We start from the raw sequence: 26986 nt of genomic DNA, 5'->3' as shown, positions 1-26986 counted from the left end.
AAATATACGAAAGCCAAGCAGGGTTCTTTATTTCTCTGCTTCGCAGATCTTACCAGCGCCTTTGACCTGGTAGATCACGCTTTACTATGGTCTACATTGCTTGAAATGGGAGCCCCTGCTGCAATCATTTATTTTTTGGCCAGACTATATAATAAGTTGTCAGCTCAGATCCGTTTTGGCTCAGTGGGGGAATGTACTAAGAAGATTAAGGTCAAATCCGGAATCAGGCAAGGTTGTGTTTTAGCCCCGTTACTTTTCTCCCTTTTTATAAATGCTATGGATTCTGATTTGAAGAAGATACAAGCTGATGCCCCTCTAGTAGAGGGCCAAGCAATCCCGGTACTGCTCTATGCAGACGACACTGTCTTACTTTCCAGAACACCTGTTGGTCTGCAGAGATTAATGAATTGCTTCTTCGATTTTATCAAGGGGAGGAAACTTAAAATTAATAATTCTAAAACTTTTATTATGGCATGCGGGAAAAGGGTGAATAAGCTTAGACCGTTCCAGTTCAAGGACCATACAATCGAAGTGGTGGATACATTTTGTTATTTAGGAATCACTTTTAGCAACAGCGGCACGTGGGCCCCAGAGATCCTTAATGTAAAGGCTAAGATGGGTAAGGGGGCCTCAGGGGTTTTTAGATTCGCTTCTAAATTAGTTTAGTCGACGCCTACCAGACATGCTAACTGTTTACCGACATCGATGTGCTTCAGTGGCACTATATGGTTCAGGTGTCGGGGGACATTGCCAACAGGGGGATCTGCAAGTTGCTGAAAATGTGTTTTTAAAAAGGCTCCTTTGTCTCCCAACGTCGGCTTCTAATGTGTTGGTACATAAAGAAGTGGGGCTGGAATATTTGACCGACTTAACTGGATTGAGGCCTCTTATGGCCTGGAGGTCAATCTGGGCCAAGGACGAAACTGGCTTTACTCGGAGTATAATCAAAGACTGTCTCCGTTTGGATAAGTTTAGTCAGATCCAGTGGCTCAAATATGTTTTGACTTCTTATAAAGATGTGTTTGATCTGGATGTTTCTAGGGATCCTGTAAGTGCCACTAACATCTCCAAACAGGAGCTCAAACGTGTCTTTTTGGGGGTTAAATCTAAACTGCGTGGAGAAGCTTGTAGCCAGTTTACCTCCCATTTATTTTATAATTCTAATAATCTAGTTGGTTCTGGCTTTTCCAAGTATTTAATTTTAACTAATAAACAATCTCACCAGTTTGTTCTTACCAGGCTGAGACTTGGTATTGTTCATAACTTGGTGGCATTCCCCCAGATGAAAAAACGTACGTCTACTCCCTGCCCATGTGACGGAACCTCTAAGCAGAGCACGCTGCACTTTTTGCTAATATGCCCCCTGTATTTGTATCTTCGTATAACTTATCTTAAACCCCTTTTTAAGAAATACTCTGCGACCACTGTTACAAATGCTATGAGACTCTTATTTGCACTCGATGTCCCGGATGTCTGTTTTTTCCCTGCGACTTATATTTTAAAATCAGTGTCCAGCAGAAAGAGCTTGGAATTCTAACTCTGCCCTTTCCTGTATCAACTGTTGCTATGCCAATTATATCCCCCCCTTTTTTGTATTGTATTGAATCCTGCATTTTTTACACCTGTTTTTACAAATTTTTATAGATCTGTATGTATTATATTGTGCGCTTTTATGATTGTTTACTGAATAATCGAATAAAGCTTTCAAATCGAATCGAACTTATCCATTAAGTGCAATACTGTTTGACGACCTACTTCTGTTGCTGCCATCACTTTCTGTACTTTGGGATTCTTAAACATATGAGCTAAGTGACCACTTTTTCCACAGTATTTATGTCAAGTTGTGACCCTAACTACTTAGGTGGTTAGAAAGGTTACACAGACTGCCACACCCATAACATTTAACTTTAGAATCTTTCATTATACTCAAATTCCCATTGGAATTATCACTACCCACTTTTGCACAGCTATTTGTTTTATAATAGTTATCACTGATCTCTTTTGTCAGTCCCAAGTTAAATACCCTTTCAATATTACAAACTTGACCATTTGGCATCACTGACTGAACTTTGATTCCCCTCAAGAAAGGGGTTAGGATGACTCAGGGTTCCCTCACAGAGGATGGGCTGGACAGAGGGGGTGATACTCCCATGTCCTTTGTCCAGTTTCACATCAGAGCGGGAGCCAAGGGCTCCCAAAACTGGTTCCACCTGGAGTATGCAAGGAGGGCACCAAGTGTGCTCTTCGAGCATTCTATTGGCGCTGGCAAGCGCTCCCACCCCAGCCAAATACACTAAGTCATGTCTAGGAGGTGGTCGCTCCTCCCTGTGACAGGAAACCTATTGTTCTACCTTCCCCTGCTCGAGCTCAGTTCAGCAGCAGGAGGGCATATTTGTGTCTGGGGTTGCAGCAGCACTAGCTTGCTGGGGGACCCTGGACGGCTGTTACCAGGAGTACAGGGGGCTTCCCGGAGGAGCCCCCAGTGCATGGAATCATACCTCCAACACCAGTAACGGTGTTAGGGTATGATTTCAACATGTTTGATACCAAACATGCCCAGGTTCGGTACAGCTTTTATATAGTTAGCCATGGTGTAATGACCATTGGCCACTATATGTATCAAAATGGCTGTCCCCACTTACAAAGCCTGAAGAATCGACTCTGTGGTTTGTAGGGGTGTCCTGCTCATGCAGGGGCACCCTCACACTTACAACCCAGCACCCTGCCTTCAGGATTGAAACGACTGCCTTAGGGTTGGCTTATAGTTTTTGAAGTGCAGTAACCTCAGATATAAGAAAACTCATATCTGTTGTAAGTGGTGGTAGACCCAGCTTACATAGGCTGCAATGGCAGGCCTGTAGTCACAGTTTGAGTGCTCTCTCATGGGTGTCATAATACATACTGCAGCCAAGGGAGAATCCTGCTGTACCTTTGCCCTGGGGCTACCTTAGTACCATATACATATACATATACTAGGGACTTATAGGGGTACACCAGTAGCCAATTGTGGAGGTACAGAAGTACTTACCATGTCAAATTTAGGGAGGAAGCACAGTGACTGGGGTCCTGATTAGCAGGCTCCTAGTCTGACTAGTTAGAAAAAAAATTACTGACACCCACAAAAAGTGGGGGTAACCATGAGAGCAGATCCTACTTTCCAACAATAATGAACTTAATCTTCGATCCAGCGCCCTCGGCTCCGACGCCACAAGGTGCTGCGCCACTTGCCCCAGCGCCGCCCCTGGCTCTGCCACAGGCGCCGCACTGGGTGCCGTTCCTCCCGCCCCTGCCCCAATTCCCGGACCATTTTGTTCCTGCCTGGGATCCACGTTGGGATGCGGCTCCGGCTGGCGCCGCTGACCCAGTCTCAGGGTCCGGCCCTGCCGCCGCGGCTGGCTCCTTCTACCCCGGAGACAGACGACGACTGGGACGGCTCTGAGGACCCCCTTGCGCGGCAGTGTGACTCCAAGCATGATTGGGTGGATGATCTTCAAGATGCGGGTGAACTTGATGTGTCTTCTGACCCGGGGTTTGCCTTGCCTCTGCCTACTATGGAGGAAGGTGCTTCTTATACTGTGGTGCTGCGGAGGCCCTCCATCTCGACCTCCCTACGGTGGCCCTTAAGACCATCCTCCTTACGGAGGTGCTCCAGACGGCATCTACGTCGGAGCCGCTGCTCCCTTTCAATTAGGCCCTTATGGAAGTCCTCTTGGGTACTTGGTTGCGGCCGGCCTCGGGGGCACCAGTGGATAAGAACGTCGCTAGGCGTCATCGTCCGGCGCTTGGTGATCCCGCCTTCTTGACCACTCACCCCACGCCTGAGAGTCTGGTCCTTCAGGCCTCGACATCACAGAGTGGCTTTCCCTCGGCTCCGCCGGATAAGGACTCTAAGAGGCTGGACCAATATGGCAAGAGGTGGCGGAGGTTCTGCCTCAGTGCTTTGAGGAGGTCCAGGCTGTCTTTTCCCAGGCTATTGTGGAGGGCAAGGATGCGGGGAAGTTCGCCATCAGGTGTGGTTTGGACACCGCTGATTCGTTGGGCAGGGCGATTTCCACAACGGTCGTTTTACGGCGCCACCCCTGGTTGCGCTCTACTGGGTTCTCACCCGATGTCCAGAGCTCGCTCATGGACATGCCCTTCGATGGTTCCCGTCTATTTGGCAACAAGCCGGACAATGCCCTGGAGCGCTTTAAAGACTCGTACTAAAGCCAAGTCTTTGGGTCTTTCCATGAAGGCCCCTGGCACATCTTTGTTTTGTTCCTTTCGAGGCAACGGTAAGAGCACCCAAGCACGCTCCTTCACTAAACCTGTGCAGAACCAGCCCCAGCGTGGCCGCGGTCGTGGCTTCCGCAGGGGCGGGGCGGGGCAGGTAACCAGCGAGCGGGTCAGTCTACCTCCACCCCCGCTGCTTCCGCCTCCAAACCTTCCTAATCCGAGCTTCAGGGAGCACCCCACACCAGTGGGTGGCAGGGTTCGCCTCCAGCACTGGGGCGGAGTTACATCGGACAGATGGGTGCTGCAGATAATCTGTCAAGGTTACTCGCTCCCCTTTCTGTCCTCCCCTCCAGCCATGCCACCTCGGTGCCACGGCATGTCGGGGGGATCATTAGGCTCTTCTCCGTCAGGAAGTCACGGCCCTCCTGGCCAAGGGGGCCATTGAGTACGTTCCCGATCAGGAAGTAGGGAGTGATTGTTATTCTCACTACTTTCTGGTTCCCAAAAAGGAAAAGGGGGCTTGCGCCCCATCTTGGACCTCCGGGATGTCAATCGCTTCCGCCGGAAGGAGAAGTTCAAGATGCTGACTCAGGTCCTGACTGCCCTGGACCCTGGAGAATGGATGGTACAGTTGTACTTGCAGGATGCTTATTTTCACATCCCCGTCCTGCCGGCCCACCGGCGTTACCTGCGGTTCATGGTAGGCCAGGAGTATTTTCAGTTTGCCGTGCTCCCCTTCGGCCTTACCAGCGCCCCTCGGGTGTTCACGAAAGTGATGACGGTGGTCGCAGCTCATCTGCGCAGGTCCGGGGTGTCAGTCTTCCCCTACCTCGATGACTGGCTGTCGAAGGTGGGCTCGCCCCAGGCAGTCGTCTCCCACCTCCAGACTACGACCGACCTCCTGCATTTGCTGGGGTTCTCCATCAATGTGCGAAGTCGCACCTGAGTCCCTCTCAGAAGCTCCCCTTCATCGGAGCGGTTCTGGATTAAACTCTGTTTCGGGTGTTCCCACCCGAGCATCGATTCCAGGATATTCAGGCTATGATTCCACTGTTTCAGCCTTTACCCCGGGTTTCGGTCAGGATGACCCTCCGGCTTCTGGGCCTGATGGCCTCCTGCATCCTGTTGGTGACTCATGCCAGATGGCATATGCGGGCTCTGCAATGGGACATGAAGTTCCAGTGGGCACAGCATCAGGGCAACCTGTCAGATCACATCCAGATCTCGGAGGGCGCTGCACGACAGTTGCAGTGGTGGCTCACGGACCGCGATTGGGTCAGTGTCTTATCCCTCTCCCTTCCCCAACCGGAGCACACAGTGGTGACGGATGCATCCCTCCTGAGATGAGGAGGCCACATGGGAGAGGCGGAGGTCAGAGGCCTCTGGTCTCCGACGGATACCCAGCTCCATATCAACCTTCTGGAGCTGCGGGCGATCCGACTTGCACTGAAGGCATTCCTTCCTTCTGTCCAGTGAAGTGTAGTGCAGGTGTTCACGGACAACACCACCGCCATGTGGTATTGCAACAAACAGGGCGGGTGGGCTCCTGGACCCTATATCAGGAGGCTCTGTGCCTCTGGACATGGTTGGAGCATCAAGGCATTACCTTGGTGGTTCAACACCTGGCAGGTTCTCTGAACGCCAGGGTGGACAAACTCAGCTTCCGGTGCTTGATGGATCACGAATGGTGTCTGAATTCGGACGTGGCGCAAGGTCTCTTTCAGCAGTGGGGAGAGCCTTGGTTAGATCTATTTGCCACCGAAGAGAACGCGCAATGTCATCAGTTCTGCACGTTAGAATTTCCAAGGCGGCACTCGCTCGGAGACGCTTTTCGACGCGAGTGGAGTTGCGGTCGGTTGTACGCCTTTCCGCCAATCCCACTTCTGCCCGAGTGCTGAAGAAGATCAGGTGCAACCGGGCCCAAGTCGTTCTTGTGGCTCCAGACTGGGCTCGAAGAGTCTGGTATCCCGAGCTACTCAGTATGAGCATCGATCCCCCGATCCGTCTGCCTCTTCTGGAGGATCTTCTGTCGCAGCAGCAGGGGACGGTCCTCCACCCAAACCTGTCCAGCCTCCACCTCCATGCGTGGGGATTGAGCGGCAGCAGTTGACACCTTTTGATCTTCCGAAGAAAAAACAAAGGAAGGGTATGCTCAGACGTGAGTCCCTTGCTCACTTTGCCACTGAAGTCAAGCAAGCCCGGCTGAAGACGGCTGTAATGCCAGAAACCGGTCCTGGGAAGCTTGATTCCGGTCCAGGGAAGACATGGCTTGGCAGTTCGGGCTGGACTGTTCCCATGAGGCACAGGGTCAGACTGATTTGCATATGGCCATGTCTGAACTGGATTGGCGGAGTGAGCTAAAGAATGGTGATGGATTAAACCCAGATCAGTTGACTGGGGGTGAGTGTTTGTATTGTCAACGCTCCGTCCATCACCACCTTTGGTTTTTCTTTGTTCGCCTTTTGATCTTCCTCCCGAAGTCTGTGATGTCATTCTGGCAGCCAGGCGTCCCTCCACTAAGACGGAATACTCCTGCAGGTGGAACAGCTTTGTGGCATGGTGCACAGCGAAGGCTGTGGATCCCATTTCTGCCCCTCTTTCTGAGTTTTTTTTGTTTCTCCTGTCTTTGGCCCAGCAGGGCTCTGCTCTGGGCACTATCAAAGGTTATCTTTCTGCAATTTCCGCCTTCCTGATCAGCCTTCTCTTTTTAAGTCCCCGGTTGTTAACGGCTTTCTCAAAGGCATTACACACACGTTTCCTCCCATGCCTTTCGTAATGCCTCAATGGGACTTAAATCTTGTCTTGACTTTTCTGATGTGTGCTCCCTTTGAGCCTCTTCATAACTGTCCCTTATGTCTTCTTACTCTACAGACGGCTTTCCTGGTTGCTATCACCTCTGCCAGAAGAGTGAGTGAGCTCCAGGCCCTTTCTTCCAAACCTCCTTTCCTTTCTGTTCATCCGGACAAGGTAGTTTTGAGGACCCTTCCTTCTTTCTTGCCAAAGGTTGTTAAGCCCTTCCACATCGAGCAGACCATCACTTTGCCTACCTTCTTTCCGCTTCCGCATCCTTCCAGGGAAGAGGAGAGGCTCCACCGTCTGTACCCAAAACATGCGCTAGCATTCTATCCTCAGCGAACACACCAGTTCCGAGTGGATGATCAGCTTTTTGTTGGCTACGTGGGTGCCAAAAAAGGTCTGGCTGTGCACAAACGGACCATCTCTCGTGGGTCATTTTCTGCATCAAAGCATGTTACTCCTTGGCCAAGAAGAAGCCTCGTGCGGGGCTGCGTGCCCATTGTACCAGGGCACCAGCACCTACTACTGCCTTGGGACATGGCGTTACCTTGCAGGACATTTGTCAGACAGCTAGGTGGCCCTTGCTGCACACATTTACCAAGCACTACTGCCTTGACTGTCAGGTCCGGAGAGACGGCTTTTTTGGCCGTTCTGTGCTCCGTGACTTTTTGGTTTAATCTTGTTCGCAAACCCACCACCGGGGTTGGTATTGCTGGGGTATCTATTCTAAGGTAAGGAATCTATCACTAACATGTCTCTTTCGGATGCACAAGTTACTACTTGTGTAACGATATATCTGTAAGAGACATTAGTTAGTGATAGATTCCTTACCGCCCCACCCATCCTCCCCGTTCTGCAAAATGATTACTAGGGATAAGGTCATCCCCTTTTAGGGCCCTAGTTGTATGCACCAATAGTCAGTATCTTGCATGGCTCTGCGTTTCGGCGCGGAAAGTCGTGTACAGAACTGCCGTCAGCGCACACGGTTGGCGCCTAAGTAGCCTCCATGACGTCATCCCGGCGCTTACGACGCCAGTGACGGGCGCGGAGCAGCACAGCGCCACCTACTGGTGCTCAGGGGTACTGCTAGGCAAAAAAACTTTGCGGATCCAGTCTGACACCTGGGGAATATTCTAAGGTAAGGAATCTATCAATAACTAATGTCTCTTACAGATATAGCGTTACACAAGCAGTAACTTGTGCATTTAGCTGGTGACCTCCGGTCTGATCTATATAGAAGTTAAGGGCCCTCCTAGGGTCCAGGTGGTGAAGCTGTTCTAACCACCTGGAAAAGTAAGGTAGAGCATAGAAGGATGGTTCGTCTTAAATGGAAGGGCATGACTACCTTTGGCAGGAATACCTCTTTTGTTCGTAGAACTAGTTTACCTGGGTAACGTGTATGCCGGCTGTACTGGCAGAGAATCAATTCACACGCTCCTTTGGCAGATGTTGTGGATGAAGAACTCTGTCTTGGTGGTCAGTTGGCAGAAAGAACAGTTTTGAATCGGTTCAAATGGAGTGCACATCAGGTAGGTGAGGACCAAATTAATGTTCCCACTGTGACATCATAGAAAGTGCAGAACACCAAACTACAGCCTGGCTGCTAGGATAATACTCACAGCTTTGGGAGGAATATCGAAAACTATCTCTGCTCATTCTCCATGCATAGAGGTGTATTTTGTGCATACTATTGTGCAGGATCCGGCCCTCCTGCTGCGACAGGAGATCCTCCCGAATGCTAAGCCAAATCAGAGGAGATGTGCTCATGGCCAGAAATTCAAGGTACCACACTCTTTGTCCAGTCCAAAGCCACAAGGATGACTTGGGCCTGGTCTTTCTTTATTTTTTTCAATTTTATGTGCAGGTAAGGTAAAGAAGAAAGGCATATGAAGTATGAGCTCCAGTCCAGACTGATGGCTTCTCCGAGGGAGGGAGAACTGCCTTTGGAACTCCAATGCACAAAAGCTTGGACACTGCTTGTTCTCTGCCAGGGTTCTCCACATTGCTGGAAGATGCCTTGTGCCACCTCTGAGTGTAACTGCCATTCGTAATCTGCTAGGCAGTGTCAGCTGAGTTAGTTCGCCCGGGCATTTATAGATCCAGGGATCAGTGGTGGACGACCAGGGAAATGCCCTGAGACAGTAGCCATTTCCAGAGACGTACAGCCTCTAGGGACCGTACCACATGGTGGTTGTGTTGTCTGTGAGCACTTTTGCCATTTCCTATTTGATGTTCGGGAGGAATGCCTTCAGTGCCATTCAAATAACACCTCCTACAAGTTGATGTGGAGACTGATATGTTTCAGAGACCAGAGTATTCTGATCTCCACCTCTCCCAGATGACCATCCCAACCCAGCATTGATGTGACAGTCTGTTGTGGATGAGGTAGGAAGAGGGGTTTGGATGCTGCCTCTGATCCAGCTGTGGTTGAACAGCCACCACTGCACATCATTTGCAGTCTCCTTGAACACCTGGATGGAATCCGAAAGATTCCCTTGGTGCTGAGCCTACTGAAACTTCAGAACCCAGCAAAGTGAATAGGTCTGCAGTTGTCTGGAAGTAGCTTATTACTGTTTGAGGCAAGCGCACATTCAGTAGCCAGTCGTCATGGTATAGGAAGACTGGTATTAAATTCTAAATGGGCCTCAACTACCACCATCTCCTTTGTGATCACCCTAGGAGCATTGGTATTGCCAAAAGCGTACTGAGAATTGAAAATGTACTTGAACTACATGAAACTGCAGATAACACTTATGGGATTGTAGGGCGGGGATGTGGAAATAGGTGTCCTACAGATCCAACTCCACCATCCTGTCTCCTGGATTCAGGCCAGCGTGAACTTGGGCCTAAGTAAGCATTTTAAACTTTACCTTCTAAAGTAAGAGGCTTAGTGTGCGAAGATCTAGGTTAGGGTAAAGAACTGTCCTCTTTCTGCACCAAAAAATAACAGCAATAACAGACAGTTTCAATCTCAGAATCGGCACCCTCTCTTTTTCTCCCTTGGCCATGGGAGCATGAGCTTCTGTGCAGAGTATAGACAAGTGGTACTCCAGGAAGGTGTTGTGGTGTGGATGGCATATCTGGGGTATGTGACAGGAAGGGGAGGGAGTAACCATGTTCCACAATCTGGAGCACCCATTGGTCGGATGTGATGCTCCTCCATTCAGGAAGGGAAAAGGTGGTGCACCCTCCCACTTGGTTATGTGTTGACAAAAGTGAATTCAAGTGTTTTGCACCAGCTATGGGAGTTGTGACTGGTTTGATTAGATCACTGCACCTGGGGTCCTGGACACTGTTGTGCTGATCCCCTGCTTTTACCTCGAACGGATTGAGAGGCCTGTTGTTCGTGAGACAGTCTGGTGTTGCCTCTGCTGATATCCATTTCCAAAGCCTTGAAACGGGAGATATTGCTGGGGGAACTGCTGAGCAGGGGTCGCTAATCCCAGAGAGCGAGAAATGGCTTTGCTCTCTTTAAATCTTTCTAAAGCGGAGTCCTCCTTCACTCCATAAAGCATAGAGCTGTAAAAGGATTGTTGGACGTCAGTAGAGAAGCCCATAGAGTGAATCTAGGCATGGTGACAAAGAGCCATGCTGGTGCAGACTACCCTACCCAGACAGTTGGTTGTATCCAATCCCAAGCAAATGCAGTACTTTGGTACGTCTTGGACATCCATGATGAGATATTGTAGGGTCGGCTGGATGTTTTCCAGAACAATTAGCCAGGGTTGTCCGCCACTCTGTCCCACAAGAGGCAGTATTGACCGATCCGAGGGCATGGCAGGCGGAGGAAAGCATATGCTTGGTGAACGTCTCCATGCATTTTGGTTCCCTGTCAGGAAAGCTGTTGGGTCCACATTAGGGTTGAGGTGACACATGGTCGCCTTCACAACCAAGCTTTCTGTGGTGAGGTGTTGCTGAAAAATGCCAGGTCCCTGGGGGCAGATCTGTGCGTCCTTGCTACGTTCCTATTAACCTGGTGGAGGCATGGGGCAAGATCCTGATTTTGCCCAGGTGCCTACCAGCATATCAGTGAGGGCTTCATTGAAGGGGAGTAGAGCTTCTTGGCTCATGTGGCCCTGGTTGAGCATCTTGGTTAAAACATTTGTCTTTACCTCTGCAGTGGACAGGGCGAGGTCTAAGACTTATGCCGCCCTTCTGATCACTGTTCAGAGAAAGACACACTGTCACTGAAGTCTGGTTAGAGGAGGACATGCCAATGTCTGGTGAAGTGATCAAACCACTGGCATCTGCAGATAATTTATTGTCTCATAAGAAGGGTCATCATCATTATAATCACCATGTGGTTAGGAGGTTTCTGGGTCAGAGCAGAAGTGCAGGCATGTCGTTTGTGACCTCACATTGGTGGGGGTAGTGGGGGGTTGTTTTTAGAAACTGAGTTTCTGAGTCCGATAAAACTATCGTCTCTGTTTCTGACATCAGTGACATCTGGCTGGTGCTGAGACCCGCGGGTGTGGTGTCGGTCGCAGTAATGAATGTTGCACTGGAGTCAGAGATGAGCAGGCCTTGAAGAGAGGTTGAGTAGCACAGTTGGCATTGGGTATGGATCTACCGTCTGTAACCCGACTTGAGGCTACCACTGATCCTTAGGGCCCAAAGGTGCTCCAGAGGGAAACAGTGAGGTACCAAAAATGTGGTCCATGGCCAGTTTCAACTTATGGAGCTCCTTAGGGGTCGCCGATGACCCAGAGAAAGAGAGACATATTGTGATCAGTTGAAAAATGTATTATGAGAGGGGATAACAACTCCAAGGTACCTGGGGCGCTGCACGGCTGAATGATGGGAGTGGGTAGATGTCAGCAAACCATGGTTTGTCTTCTTGTGCTTCTTGGTTGGATGCACACTACTAACGTACGAGGAAATTGATGTAAAATGTTCAGAGTGCAGTCTGGCACCTGGGGGAATTCAGAAGGCAAGTAAACTGTGGTTAGAAGTCTCTTCTAGAAAATATCTTTATCATTAGGATAACTTTAGCTCCTTGCATGAATGAGCTTCAGCCTCTAGTTGAGCACCTACACTGTGCCACATTTCTCCCAGAAAAGCTGGTATTGAGGATCAGGACAGCCTTCTTACTGATTGTTGTGACTCAGTTTCCCGTTGGGCAGTCTCCTAACGTTTTTTGCTCATTTTTCTTACTTCACCCCACAAAAGAGGAGCAGAGACTAATTAGACTGGATCCTAAGAGAGCTCTGAGCTTTTGTACTGATTGAACCACAGACCACTGGGTGGATCTTTGTGAATGAATGAAACATCTTGTAAAGTGCACGAATACCCAGAGGCCTCTTGGCGCTGTAAAGATCAGATAAGAGCAAAGGAGGGCTCAGTTTGTAAGGATCATTGGTTAAATAACCAAGTTTTGAGGCTAAACGCCAAGAGTGTGGGTGCTAATTTCAGTTCAAGAGGCAAACAGTTCCAGAGAAGAGCAGTGATTCTAAAAAAGCTTCTTCCCACCCAAGTTGCGCATTTAAAGGAAGCAACCCTCAAAAAATTGGGTGAACCAGAATGAAGAGCTCTGCCGGGAATGTATCGCACAAGATTTGCCTTTAAATAGGCAGCCACTTTTCCATAGAGTGTCTTAAAAAGCTAGGCTGAGAACCTTAAAAGAAATATGATGGCAGACCGGGAGCCAGTGCAATTGTCTGATGGAGGCCCTGGCTGACTGATATTTGGTGATTCTTAAGAGAAACGGTGCAGCCGCATTTTGAATGGTCTGGAGTTTAAGTGGAGTTTAAGTGGACCTTTTGAAAGGCTGATATAGAGACTATTACAATAGGCCAATCGTGAGAGAACTAAGGCGATGACCACAGCTTTCAATAGGTCAGCTGGTACAAATTTTTCAGTTTTCTTTACAATTCTGAGCCAATAAAAAGAGGAAGAAGTAATCAGGTTAACTTGTTCTTTATATTTTAGTTCACTGTCCGGAATAAACCCCAGATTTTTTACTTTGGATGTTGGCGTGGGTGCCATGCCCAAGTCGGACAGCCACCAGTGGGGGACCAGATGACTTGATTATTGCCGAACTGAATGACCTCTATTTTGGAGGAGTTAAGCTCCAGGCAGTTGTTGGCCATCCAGCTACTTACTGCACTCATATATTTGTTGAACCTGACGCCAGACCCATTTTCACTTTTAGCCATTGAGACTATGATTTGTGTATCGTCGGCGTAGGACACCAGGGATAGCCCAAAAGATCTGATCAGAGCGGCAAGTAGTATGACGTAAAGATTAAATAGAGTGGGGCATTGAAGATCCCCGAGGTACCCCACAAGGCATACTAAAAGTTCCTATGTTAAAAATCCCAAGTGACACTACTTGTTGGGGTCCTAATAGAAAAGATTTCAGCAGCACCAATGCTGAGTCACTAATCCCTAGATCCTGCAAACGGTCGACTAGTAATTCATGATTGACCGTATTGAAAGCCGCTAAAAGATCCAGCAGGATCAACGCTGCATTACCTCCATTATCAAGGGATGATCTAGTTTTGTGAGATTCTCCAGAGCAAAGAAAGGCAAGGAGTTGCAGAAAAGGACTCTTGTCACAGTTAATAGTTGCTAGAGGCTGGCTAAGTATATGGAGCACCCTGCACTAATCCAGACAACCCTCATGGTGATTTTAATGGTCTTAGACAACCATAGAAAGTGATAGCTGTGGAGCGCAGCCTTCAGGCTTAGTCCAGAAGGAGTGTTAAGCAGCTTGTTTTACGAGAACTAATCATATAGTGTAGGTTAAACGAAAAAGAACCACACAGTATAGTTATAAAAATAAGTATATTCATTATACACACTAATCCATTGGTAACACAATACACACAATACTTCAAATGTAATCAGGTAAGAAAGCACAAATACACAGCGGTCTCCAGGGGGTGACCAGACCATATACTAAAGAAGTGGAATGCGAACTGCGACCGAACTCGGGACTTGGACCAGAAGACTTAGAAGAGCTAGGGACACAAGGAACCACCCGAAGTAAATACCCAAGACCCCCACAGAGGCTATGTGCAGAGTGAAAACACAGCTCTTGCTGGCGCCGAAAAAATAGGAACTGATGTCAGCACGCGAGGGCGGCGTCTAAGTACTCCGGCGACGTCATCCCGGCCCCAACGACGCCGACGACGGACGCGGAGCCGCAGACGACGCCTACCGACGCACAAGGGTACTGCTACGCAAAAGTTTCCGGATCCAGTCTGACGCCTGGGGATACTCTAAGGTAAGGAATCTAATACTAACCTGTTTCTTTCAGATGACCATTTCACAGCCTGGCAGATATCAAGAACAGGAACTCCAAGCACCAAAGCAGTGGTAGCAGCTTTGGACCTGGTGGAATGAACCCTCAGCCTTTCCAGGGGCTGCTTGTTGACCAATCTGTAACAAATCTTAAATCAGTGGACTATTGTAGGGAAGTAGGATCTGCTTTCATGGTTACCCCCACTTTTTGCTGGTGTTTTTCTGTTTTATGACTAGTCTTACTGGGATCCTGCTAATCTGGACCCCAGTTGACAGTTGTAAGTACTTTGGTACCTTCCCAATTGGCTACTGGTGTACCCATGTAAGTCCCTTGTATATGGTTCTAAGGTACCCATGGCATAGGCACACCAGGGGTCTTTAATGAGCTGCAGCATATATTATGCCACCACGAGGGACCACTCAAACTGTGACTACAGGCCTGCCATTGCACCTTATGTAAGCTGGTGCTAGCACTACTTAGGATAGATATAAGCTTCCTTTTGTCTGAGGTCACTGCATTTAAAACGTATAAGTCACCCCTAAAGCAGGCCTTTCAATCCTGAAGGCAGGGTGCTAGGTTATAAGTGTGAGGGTGCCCTGCATGAGCAGGACATACCCTACAATCGATTCTCCAGGCTTTGTAAGTATGATCAGCCATTTTGATACATATAGTGGCCATGTGTCAATATGCGATGGCTAACTATATATTGGCTGTGCCGAAGCTGGGCATGTTTGAGGTATGATTCCATGCACCAGGGGGCTCTTCCAGGAAGCCCTCTGTGCTCCTGGTAACAGCCTTCCAGGGTCTGACAGCAAGCTAGTGCTGCTGCTGACCCCAGACACGATTCTGCCCTCCTGCTGCTGAGCTCGAGCAGGAGAAGGCTGAACAATAGGTCTCCTGTCACAGGGAGGTGTGAAGTGAACACCTCGCAGATGGGACTTCGTGTATTTGGCTGGGGTGGAGGCGCTTGCCAGCGCCACCAGACTGCTTTGAAGGGCACATTTGGTGCCCTCCTTGCATACTCCAGTTTGAGCCAGTTCAGGGAGCCCTCGGCTTCCGCTTTGGCGCAAAATTGGACAAAGGACAAGGAAGTATCCTCCCATCTGTCCAGCCCCTCCTCTGGGAGGGACCCTTGAATCGTCCCAACCCTTTTGCTAAGGTACTTAAGGGCTTGCCTGTGGGTGGCTCTTCAGATTTGTTGTGGGACAAGATTTAAACTCAAAACCACTTCCACTTCAACCGTCTGGGTACATTGGACTTTGCTGGACTTCACCTGGAACTGAGACTGCACCGAGGCCGACTCCTCCTGCCCCTGGTCTTGCTGTTCTGTAAGTCTTCTTCGTTGTCGTCTGAGCCTGTGCTTCATCTAGGTTTCTCTCCAGGCCTGTGGGCATCAATGACACCCAAAGGAATCTCCCTTGGAGTGAAGGAGTCACTCTCCTGCATCTGCATGCACCGCAATGAAGCTGGCCGGTCTGCTGCTCCTGACTTCCTACGGACTCTGAAAGGCACAGCAGCACAGTTGGTGGTTCTATAACTCCTTCGAGGCCTGACCTGCCCTCTCAGTAAGTTTGAGACCAATATCCCTCATCGGAACCATTGGAACAGAACCCCCTGTGCACTGCATCGACTTGCAGTGCCAAGGCTTGTTGGCTCTGTACTCCAGAGCTCTTTGGGCTACAATAAGCTTTAGCCTCCAGCATCTCTACATCCTCACTGCATCCTCTACACCGTGGGCCTGCATCTTTGGTGAGCTGCTAGAGGTCCTCTTCCGACTCCTGTGCTTTCGGCCTGTGGGTCCCCTCGAAAGTGATAGAGCGCAGTGATATTCTGGAAATTGTAGGGATACTTCATATTCACGAATAGTCCGTACCTGCATATATACTTATGTGTGTTAATTTAGTTAGTGTTGGTGCTCCCACCGGACACGCACCCCCTGGTTCTTGACTCCTGACATTGGACAGTTCGTGAATGGCTCCTGGTCTTCCATAGCGTTGCCTGGTCCTCACAACTGCAGCCACAAGGTCACTGTCATCCCGCCTGCCTCTTCCATCATCAGTGGTCATTGCTCTTCCGTGCCTCTTGGTCATCTCCGAGTGCCATAGACTCTATCTCCTCAGCTTGAAGGTTCTTCTTTCAAAAATCCATCCTTGGATTCCACCAGACTCTTTCACCTTCTTCGCCAGTGGCATCTTTCCTAAGTTCTCCATTCTGGTCTACTGCAGTTTCCGACATCACTTTGCATCTTTGCACCCGTCTTACCTGATGTAGGTATTCTGGTTCGGTGCCTTCGGGCCAAGCGGCCCCGACTGGGAGCCCAAGCGGGCCAGGTGTTTCCGCCCCGGCACCGTTGGGTGCTTCGGCCCCGGCGCCGTCGGCGAATTCAGTCCCGGCGCCGCAGGGCCCCGTTGAATCCGGATCCGGGTCATCGCCGGTTGACCTTACGACCTCGCCGGCGCCGGCCCCTAGGGTGTCGCCGTCCACGGACGAAGTCATCCCCGGACGACGTCGTCCCCGGTCCCCCCCTCGACCCGGTTCCGACGCCGGAACAGCGTCGCTCGAAGCCGCATTCGACGCCGATGGAAGATTTTTTCTTCTATGAGCCCGCCCCATCATTTGACCCTGAGTACCAGGAGATGGGTGGCGAGGTGGATTGGGAGGGGTCTGAGGACCCTCTGGCACGTGAGTGCCAGTCTTATCAGGACTGGGCAGGTGAGCTAGAGGATGCCAGTGGTTTGGACTCTTGCCTCTTGGGCCATTATACCCATTCTGTGTGGGACATGGTCGCGGACGTGCTGCCACAATGTCCGGAGGAGGCCCGGACTAAACTCGCCCAAGCCCTTGCGGAGGGTCGAGATGCGGCACGGTACTCCATCCGATGTGGGCTGGATATAACGGACTCACTGGGTAGAGCGATGGCAACGACGGTGGCGATTCGTCGCCACACCTGGCTGAGGTCCGCCAACTTTTCGGCTGATGTCCAAAACACCCTTACGGACATGCCGTTTGATGGCCGTCGCCTCTTTGGCGACAAGGCGGGCAGTGCGCTGGAGCGCTTTAAGGACTCCAGGGCTACGGCCAAGTCCTTGGGCCTGTCGGCCCCACGCCAGCAATCTGCTGCCTTTCGCCCCTTTCGTGGCCAAGGAAGGGGTGCCCCCACACGTTCTGCCAGCCACGGGTCGCAGACTAACATCCAGCGCGGTGGCGGACGTGGTAACCACCGTGGCGGTGCCCGGGGACAACGGCGAGGCCAGTCCACATCTATCCCTGCAGCATCCGCCTCAAAGCCCTCCTAGTCCGAGCTTTCAGGCCCACGTGACGCCAGTGGGGGGCAGGGTTCGCCATCACCTTTTCCACTGGCACAACATCACATCGGACAGGTGGGTGCTGCAAATCGTCCGAAGGGGCTACTCCCTCCCCTTCGAGTCGACCCCTCCAGCCATGCCACCGCAGTACCACCGCTTGTCGGGGGATCACTTGAATCTTCTGCGAGAGGAAGTTGCGGCCCTCTTGGCCAAGGGGGCCATCGAGCACGTTCCTGGGCCAGAAGTAGGGTGTGGTTGTTATTCCCACTACTTTCTGGTTCCCAAGAAGGGCAAACGGCTTTCTCCGGAAGGAGAGGTTCAAGATGCTGACACTGGCTCAGGTCTTAGCTGCCCTGGACCCAGGAGACTGGATGGTAGCGTTGGACTTGCAGGACGCTTATTTCCTCATCCCCGTCCTGCTGGCCCACCGGCGCTACCTGCAGTTCACAGTTGGCCACGAGCACTTTCAGTTTACCGTTCTCCCCTTCGGCCTTACCAGCGCCCCACGGGTGTTCACAAAAGTGATGACGGTGGTCGCAGCTCATCTGCGCAGGTTAGGGGTTTCAGTCTTCCCCTACCTCGACGACTGGTTGTTGAAGGCGGGCTCGCCCCAGACAGTCGTCAGCCACCTCCAGACTACGGCCGACCTCTGCACTTGCTGGGGTTCTCCATCAATGTGCCGAAGACGCACCTGTGTCCCTCTCAGAAGCTCCTCTTAATTGGAGCGGTTCTAGACTCGGCGCAGTTTCGGGTTTATCCTCCCGAACAGCGAGTTCGGGATATTCAGGCTCTGATTCCGATCTTTCAGCCTTTATCCCGAGTCTCGGTCAGGTTGACGCTGCGGCTTCTGGGGCTGATGGCCTCCTGCATCCTTTTGGATACATCACGCCAGGTGGCGGATGCGGGCTCTGCAGTGGGACCTGAAGTTTCAGTGGGCCCAGCATCAGGGCAACTTGTCCGACCATGTCTTGATCTCAGAGGGCACTGCAAGACAGTTGCAGTGGTGGCTCACGGACCGCGATTGGGTCAGCGGCAGATCCCTCTCCCTACCCCAACCGGAGAATGTAGTTGTGACGGACGCGTCCCTCCAGGGCTGGGGAGGCCACATGGGAGAGGCGGAGATCAGAGGCCTCTGGTTTCTGGCGGAGTCCCGGCTCCACATCAACCTTCTGGAGCTGCGGGCGATCCAGCTTGCACTGAAGGCATTCCTTCCTTCTGTCTGGGGAAGTGTAGTGCAGGTGTTCAAGCACAACACCACCGCCATGTGATACTCCAACAAACAGGGCGGGTGTGGTCGTGGACCCTATGCCAGAAGGCTCTGCGCCTCTGGCAGTGGCTAGAACATCAGGGTGTGACCCTGGTGGTTCAACATCTGGCAGGTTCCCTGAACGCCAGGGCAGACGAACTCAGCCGTTGGTGCATGATGGATCACGAAAGGCGTCTGAACTCGGACGTGGCGCAAGGCCTCTTTCAGCAGTGGGGAGAGCCTTGGTTAGATCTATTCGCCACAGAAGAGAACGCGCAATGTCATCAGTTCTGCGCGTTGGAATTTCCAAGGCGGCACTCACTCGGAGACGCTTTTCGTCGCGAGTGGAGTTGCGGTCTGTTGTACGCCTTTCCGCCTATACCACTTCTGCCCAGAGTGCTGAAGAAGATCAGGCGCGACCGGGCCCAAGTCATCCTTGTGGCTCCGGACTGGGCACGGAGGTACTGGTATCCCGAGCGACTCAGCATGTCTGTCGATCTCCCGATTCGTCTGCCCCTTCAGGAAGGCCTTCTGTCGCAGCAGCAGGGGACGGTCCTCCACCTGAACCTGTCCAGTCTCCACTTACATGCGTGGAGATTGAGCGGCGGCAGTTGAGGCGATTTGACTTGCCTCATGAAGTCTGTAATGTCATTCTGGCAGCCAGGCGTCCCTCCGCAAAATCGGTATACGCCTGCAGGTGGAACAAATTTGTGGCATGGTGCACAGCAAAGGTGTGGATCCCCTTTCTGCCCCTCTTTCAGAGGTTCTACTCTTTCTTCTTTCTCTTGCCCAGCAGGGCTCTGCTCTGGGCACTCTGAAGGGCTACCTCTCGGCCATTTCCGCCTTCTTAAGGCTACCTGATCAGCCCTCTTTGTTCAAGTCCCCGGTTGTAAATAGGTTTTTGAAGGGCATCACTCATATGTTTCCTCCAGTTCCTTTCGTGATGCCTAAGTGGGACTTGAACCTTGTTCTCACTTTTCTGATGTGCGCTCCCTTTGAGCCACTTCATAACTGTCCTCTTCGCCTCCTTACTCTGAAGACCGCTTTCCTGGTTGCATCACCTCTGCCAGGAGAGTGAGTGAGCTCCAGGGCCTTTCTTCTAAGCCTCCTTTCTTTTCAGTCCACCCGGACAAAGTTGTGTTGCGGACGCGACCCTCTTTCCTGCCCAAGGTAGTCACAGCCTTCCACATCTGGCAGTCCATCACTTTGCCCACCTTCTTTCCGCCTCGGCGTCCCTCGAAAGAGGAAGAGAGGCTCCACCGTCTGGACCCAAAACGTGCGCTCTCATTCTCTTTGGATCGCACACGCCAGTTCCGGGTGGATGACCAACTCTTTGTTGGTTACGTGGGCGCTAAGAAGGGACGGGCGGTGCACAAACGAACCATTTCTTGATGGGTCGTCTTGTGCATCAAGGCTTGTTACTCCTTGGCTCGAAAGGAGCCTCCTGTGGGGCTTCGTGCCCATTCCACGCGGGCCACGGCGGCTACTACTGCCCTTGGCCGGGGAGTCCCCTTGCAGGACATCTGTCAGGCGGCTACGTGGGCCTCGCTGCACACGTTTGCAAGACACTAATGCCTGGACAGCCAAGTCCGGAGAGATGGCTTTTTCGGCCGATCCGTTCTCCAGGACTTTCTGGTGTGCTCATTGGTTCGCAGACCCACCACCGGGGTTGGTATTGCTGGGGTATCTATTCTAAGGTAAGGAATCTAATACTAACCTGTTTCTTTCAGATGCACAAGTTACTTACCTTCGGTAACGATATATCTGTAGGAAACAGTAGTTAGTATTAGATTCCTTACCGCTCCACCCATCCTCACCGTTCTGCGAACCGATATCTAGGGTTACGGTCATCCCCTTTCAGGGCCCTAGTTTCATGGCACCAATGTTGGTTTTTATCATGGCTCTGCGTTTCTGGCGCGGAAAAGCTGTGTATAAGAACTGACGTCAGCGCGCAAGGGCGGCATCTAAGTACTCCGGCGACGACGGACGCGGAGCCGCAGACGACGCCTACCGACGCGCAAGGGTACCGCTACGCAAAAGTTTCCGGATCCAGTCTGACACCTGGGGATATTCTAAGGTAAGGTATCTGTGTTTCTTAGAGATATATCGTTACCGAAGGTAAGTAACTTGTGCATCAATGCACATGTTCAGCAAGCACTGCCTCCTTGACAGCAAGATCTTACGGTAAGGGAATTTCGCCCGTTCCGTCCTGAAGGAATTTGTGGTCTAGACTCACTCCACATACCCTCCTTACCTAGGTAGGTACTACCTTAGTATCAATTCTTAAGGCGAAGAATCTGCAGTTAGAAGTATCCTCAGAACACACATTACTTAATTTTAGTAATGCTCTTTCTGGTGGATGCTCTAGCTACCTACAGATTCCTCACTGCCTTCCCTCCTCCTGGTTCTGTGGAGTAGTCTCCTTTCGTCATCTAAACATGACCTAACTTAGACATCTGCACACTGATTCCTGGTGGCACTTATATGCAGCTCCGCTCAGTCACTTAACAGAGCGGAACAAGGCCAACACATGCACAGCCCCACTTATCTAGCAGCTCGCTGGAGCACTGGTATGAAAACTTCTGGAACTAGTCTATCGCCTGACGAATATCCTAAAAGTGAGTAATCTGTGATTAGAGTATCCATCCGAAAGACTGTTACCAAAGGTAAGTAACTTGTTCTTCTCGTGGGTGGTGTTGGTTTGCATTTGCATACTACCCAGCACCAAGAAAGAGTGATATTACAGTGCTTGTAAAATGTTCTATTTGATAAAACTACTAACACCTTTTGAATGACTTCAGTTTTAACAGCCATAACCTGTCTGTTTACAGATAACCTTGGAGGCTTTCCAAATTCTATGACAAATGCACCAAATGATGAGGAGACACGTTTAGCAAGAAATGATGCCAAATCGGACCAGTTATCTTATGGTAGACCGTCTGCTTCAGCATGGTCTTTTCACATAAAGAAAAACTGGAAATTACTAAAATAATTTCTTAATTACGCCTGGCAACACCCATGCAAATAAAGAAATATTACTGGCGATTAGCATGCCGATAATGATTGTTGCATGAACAAGAGAGCTGATGGAAACAGCACACTTCTGATGGATGAAGTTCTATGTCAGATGATCCTGAGCAAGAGGAATCTGTTATGGAAGGATAATGGTCAGAAGTTGAACGACACACAGTACAGAAATCCCTTTCCGTTGACTCTGGATGCTGAGCTTTTAAAAAACAAGCAAACGTATTCGATTCTGGAAAGATGAAAACATATTGGAAAAGCCGAGAGCCATTTTCAAGCAAGCTGCATTGAAAGAACTATTTTAACTGATCATTGTTAAGGAAAATCGATGATAAAAGGATCAGTTCATTTTTGGTGTTGTTGATATTTGTTTCATCTTTTGTGAACAGTTTGTTAAGTACTAAGTGGATGCACTTTTAATGATTTCTCGCTCCATGAACATACAGCACTGGTTATGCTCTGGTGCACCCAGAATAAAAAAATGCATTTTTTGTTGTTAGATACATATTTGTACCATTCGACCAGCTTGTTAATTGAATCACTCACACAAAATTAATTCTTCAGGAGTTGTAGAGCTGACCAGACGCATCTATTAGATAGAGTATATCAGATCTTTTAAAATTGTTTAACTTAGCCAAGGAAATAGTTTTCTGGCTTTCTAGGCACATGTAAAAAGCATATTTATGTTCCATTACAATGTTCCAAGGGTGTAATTATATATTTATATTCTGTTCATTTTTTAAATATTTCTAAGTTTTATGTAAAAGAAGTAAGCCCTCGAACAGTGAGCAGGTCCAAAATATTAGTATACACTATAAAAGGGTCATACACACACTTGGTTGTGATTTAAAGTTTACTCTAATACGTGTTCAAATTAAAGTAACAATGAATTTAATTTGAATGGAGGTTTCCAATCTCCTATGAAAAGGTTTAGAAAAGAATAATCTATGATGTGGTGTACAGTGCTGCAGCTGCTTTGTGTAGTAGTTGACATTTAGTTGTATGCAGATCTACAAACTATATATTTTCTACATTTAACAACTTTACTGTCATTTAATTCATAAAGTGTGGCTCACAAATTGCGTTGATAGTACAACATCCATATTCATGCACTTATAATTATATTATTGAAGTCTGTATATGTAAAAGCATTTTATGATCGAGCCACATTGAAGTTCTTGTTTTGCAACCTGCTCTTTCAGACATCACCAATCTCAAATTGTTACTACTAACGGGTCATTTTAAATACAACAGTGACAGAAATACATCATTTATTTTATGAGTGTAAATATACAATTACATACATATGTTATATTTCTATTTTGGTCTATTTATTATCCCCTTTTGATAATCAAAATCAACACATTAGTCTATTTTTTTCCTCAGCTATGTTTATTTCACTGAGATTTTTAGTTCAGATAATGCACTTTAACAGTAAAAACTAATGCGTGTGCCTCGTATATGTGTTCAACTTGTGTTACACTACATACCTTTTAAACATCTGTTCATTCTTGGGGAGTCTTAAAGTCGCAGTTCCTTACATTTGGGCATCAAGATGGTACTTTTGTATTGAAACACTGCTTTGTGTATAAATACATATATGTATAAAATGTTGAAGATGTCGTTTGAAGGAAAACATTTTAATGTTTTGTGAAATTGTTAATTATAGGCATTTAGTGGTGTTTACGGTGTGAAATATGCTTGCATTAGAAAAAACGTATTGAAGCTACCCTGAAAAAGTAATGTATTTTTGTTATTAATTTAGAACAGCTCCCAATGCTTATATGTCCAAAAAATGTGTTCATTTTGTAGCTGAGTAAACATTACTTATATGCCACAAAAATAATTTAAAGGTACTATTGTCGAATTACAGCCATAATGAGCTGTCTAGTTCAATAAATTCCAAATGTACCTAAAAACAAATTTTAACTGTGCATACCCTTTTATCAATCCCAATGTTTTAACTAAAGTACATCAAAGTGCAATTTATTTCCGAAGTGTAAAAACGAGGGCTGGGAAATGCGCCTTTTAAGGGGGAGTTGAAAAATACTGTTGTGAAAAAGACTATTGACCCTCTAAATAACGCTGCAGTCTTGCATGATAGCATACATTAAGCATAATATAATATATGTGGGTGCTGTAGGGACTTTTACATTTCAACCGTTGTAACTGAAACCAAAGATGCATGTAAAGTGCTTTTAATTTATTTCCCCAAATTTGGGTGGATGATATTTTTCTAAATCTTCCCCAACAATAACATGCATTGGTTTAAGGGTTGTACAATGTATTTTGCTTGCTGTTCAGAAAATGCAGGCGTGACTAATCAGTAGTTTTTCGAGCAGAGTAAACGCCTTGCGCAGGATTAGAATTTCTTGTGAAAAACTTGAATTAAATATTGATTTATTGGCTTAGACACTGACATTTGAGCCAAAAATTCTGAACTCAAATTGCACTATGCATCTACTTGATGTCTAATTATATACTTGTAGTCTTTTGCTACTGTGCGCCAGTGGAGCAAACACAAGCTCCAAGAAACAGTTTTGGATTTTTTTTCAGGAATATATTATTGTTATCCTTATGCAGCCAACACGCATTTCATTATGTCATTTCTCATGCTCTAAAGGGGTGCAATTTGCCTTTCTTAACAAGTATTTGCCCACAAAAACTTTTATTCAATGATGTGTTCACATTCTACAGAAACTACAGGCTGTCACGAGGGCATTTAAAACGTGTGTACATTTTGTATGTAAGAACATATGAAAACAAGTCATATAAGTTTACTTCCATGTCTGGCCTATTGAAGTTGCTTTTGAATTACTAGTATTCGCCTATATTAAGTTCAAAACAGTATTAGTTGATTGTCTCATGGGAAATTATTTAAAAAGGCTCAAGATACAATCTCTTTATACTGCATCTGCTTTCCAGGTATTTGCAAAAAAAACAAGTTAAGTTCATTCAAATTATATCATAAAGTGTAAGCCTAAACGCATCATCGTTTGTTAAGGCCAGTAGAACTCAGAGATAGCAATGGAGGACCATATTACATTTGTTAGCTATTATGTATTTTTTATATTGTATGTTTATTTTAGGACAGATCGAATTTTATTTTTCAAAGAGTAAAATGTTTATTGAAAACAGAAAGTGATTGAAATACTGTACTGCGCTGTAGAAAAATACATAATGTATTTGTTAAACACAAATTCTGTGTCTAGAAGGGAGCAAAACCCATATATCAAAGGAACCTGTGAAATATTTTCCATATTTCCTGGGTCCTTGTTAAACATGGGTCTTTAAATCACTGCATTCTGAACAAAAAGAACACCCACTCTTTAGTTTTATTTATATAATATATATCACCATCATCCCACGTTGGGTAAACCTCAAGGACACGGCACTCCCAGCAGTTCTTAACAATATTTACAGTTTATTTTGCGCGCGAGGAACAACTACCCGACATGGGATGCTGGGGATTGATAGCACGAAGGCGAACGCACGGTGGTGACAGCACCCCTGATGTTCGTGCTGCACGCCCTCATTCGCCACTGCATAAGGATTTGTATATATATATATATATATATCCATGTTTTTTTATTTGAAACACTGAAGTACTAATGCTTACAGATGTTACTGTGGGGGTTCCAAGAAGGTAGTATATATTGCACTGTGCTAATCCTGTGCTTAAAAAAGTTGCTAGAAAAACAGACATTTGAGGTGAGCATATTCAGAGTGTTGCTGTTGTCATAGGATGCCCTATATAGGAGCTTCTACCTACCTAAACATGAGAGCTACCCAGAGTTCTTTGCTTCCTTTTTTGCTTAGTTTATGCAACTTTATAAGCCTGAAAGGATATTGTTTTGACTTTGACTCCGTTCTCCTTAGTGTCTGGAAAAAACCTGAACCTCCCTGAAGAGCTGTAATGACAGCAAACCACATGTTAGGGGTTGCTTGTATTTATTCCAGGTTTGCTTGGATGGTATATTACCAATCCAAAGTTGTAATACTGTGTCTGGAGTAGTAAAAAGGTTTTATCATTTTACAGTTCGGCATGGATGGCAGTGGCTAGTCCTATGCTTAAAGACTTTGCTGTAGAAATGGCAAAATACGTTGTCCCTTTCAAGCTCGGCGAGGATGGCACTGTGTTAATCCTATGCTTAAAAACTTCGCTAGAAAAACAGATATTTGAGGCCAGCGACTGAGTGCTCTTTATTGGAGCTGCTGTCCATCTAAACTTGGGAACTCCCCAGAGCTCTCTGTATATATATATATATATATATATATACATCCCAACATTACCTCCTTCAAGCTTCAAAAGAGGTGCACTGACACTTGGCAGAGTTGTGTTTAATTCTTTAATGGTGAGACAGCACGAAGGTAAGAGGCAGTCAATCCCAACGTTTCTGCTCTTGTCGAGCCTTGATCACGGGAGGCAGTCTCATTTGAAAACGACCCACGTGGTTTTCATTTTTATCTCTGTGGGCCGTGTTTTCACTAAGGAAATCGCACAGGGAAAAGTCTTTAATTTGAAAGGTGAATAGCGCCGTCTTTTCTTCTTTGCAGATGTACACATATATATATTTTTTTCTCCTTAGGTTTGATTTGAAAAAGTGCATGTACATGAAGTGTAGAAAGCAGTTTTAAGTGTTGTCTTTTTGTCTGCGCAGTTGATTATACCCATTTTTCTGTGTAGTATAGATTGCCAAGACTATTTTATTAAATGAAGTATGAAAATCTTGTAATTTCTTCATTTTTTCCCTTCACTACATAAACATTTTACAATACTGTATTAAAATTGTGTCAAAGGCAGAGTTTCTGAGGGATACTTCTAATCACAGATTCCTCACCTTAGAATCCACCCCCCATCCCCCACCTGCAAGCTGGCTCAGAGCGGCTGTTCATTTAAGAGCTCCGCCTGCACGCTAACATCAGTTCCTTTCTTTTTACAGCTTCGGAAGTGGATTCAGAGCTCTGCACCTAATTTTGTTGGGCTTGCAATTTTTTTTATTGAATTTCAATGTACTGAGAGAAATTGGCTCAACCAAAAACTACAGCTTTCAAACTCTGCCATGACTTCAGCAAACAAACATTGGTAATAGAACCTGCACCAGATGAATCTCTGGTGTCCAGGTTCAGGCCACTACTCAAAGTTGTGCGATAA

The 26986-nt window shown here is 47.8% G+C and overlaps 1 protein-coding gene across 3 annotated transcripts in view; it reads left to right on the top strand.

Annotated features, from left to right (window-relative positions):
* The window catches only part of PLCE1 (phospholipase C epsilon 1), a 1554148-nt gene extending 1527587 nt beyond the window's left edge, over positions 1-26561 (top strand). For 2 of the 3 annotated variants that reach the window (XM_078643388.1, XM_078643387.1), the window contains one exon: positions 21639-21763. Coding sequence is in view for 1 of the 3 variants with exons in the window: in XM_078643386.1 (XP_078499512.1) it covers positions 21639-21799 (161 nt within the window). In the remaining 2 variants the exon portion in view is untranslated. Of the gene's footprint in view, positions 1-21638 lie in introns of all 3 variants that reach the window. The other variant, XM_078643386.1, reaches the window with a different exon arrangement.
* The last annotated feature ends 425 nt before the right edge of the window (positions 26562-26986 follow it).

Source organism: Lissotriton helveticus, chromosome 5_1 (assembly GCF_964261635.1).
Source record: "Lissotriton helveticus chromosome 5_1, aLisHel1.1, whole genome shotgun sequence".
Taxonomy (NCBI): domain Eukaryota; kingdom Metazoa; phylum Chordata; class Amphibia; order Caudata; family Salamandridae; genus Lissotriton; species Lissotriton helveticus.
This window is presented reverse-complemented; position numbering and strand designations above follow the sequence as displayed.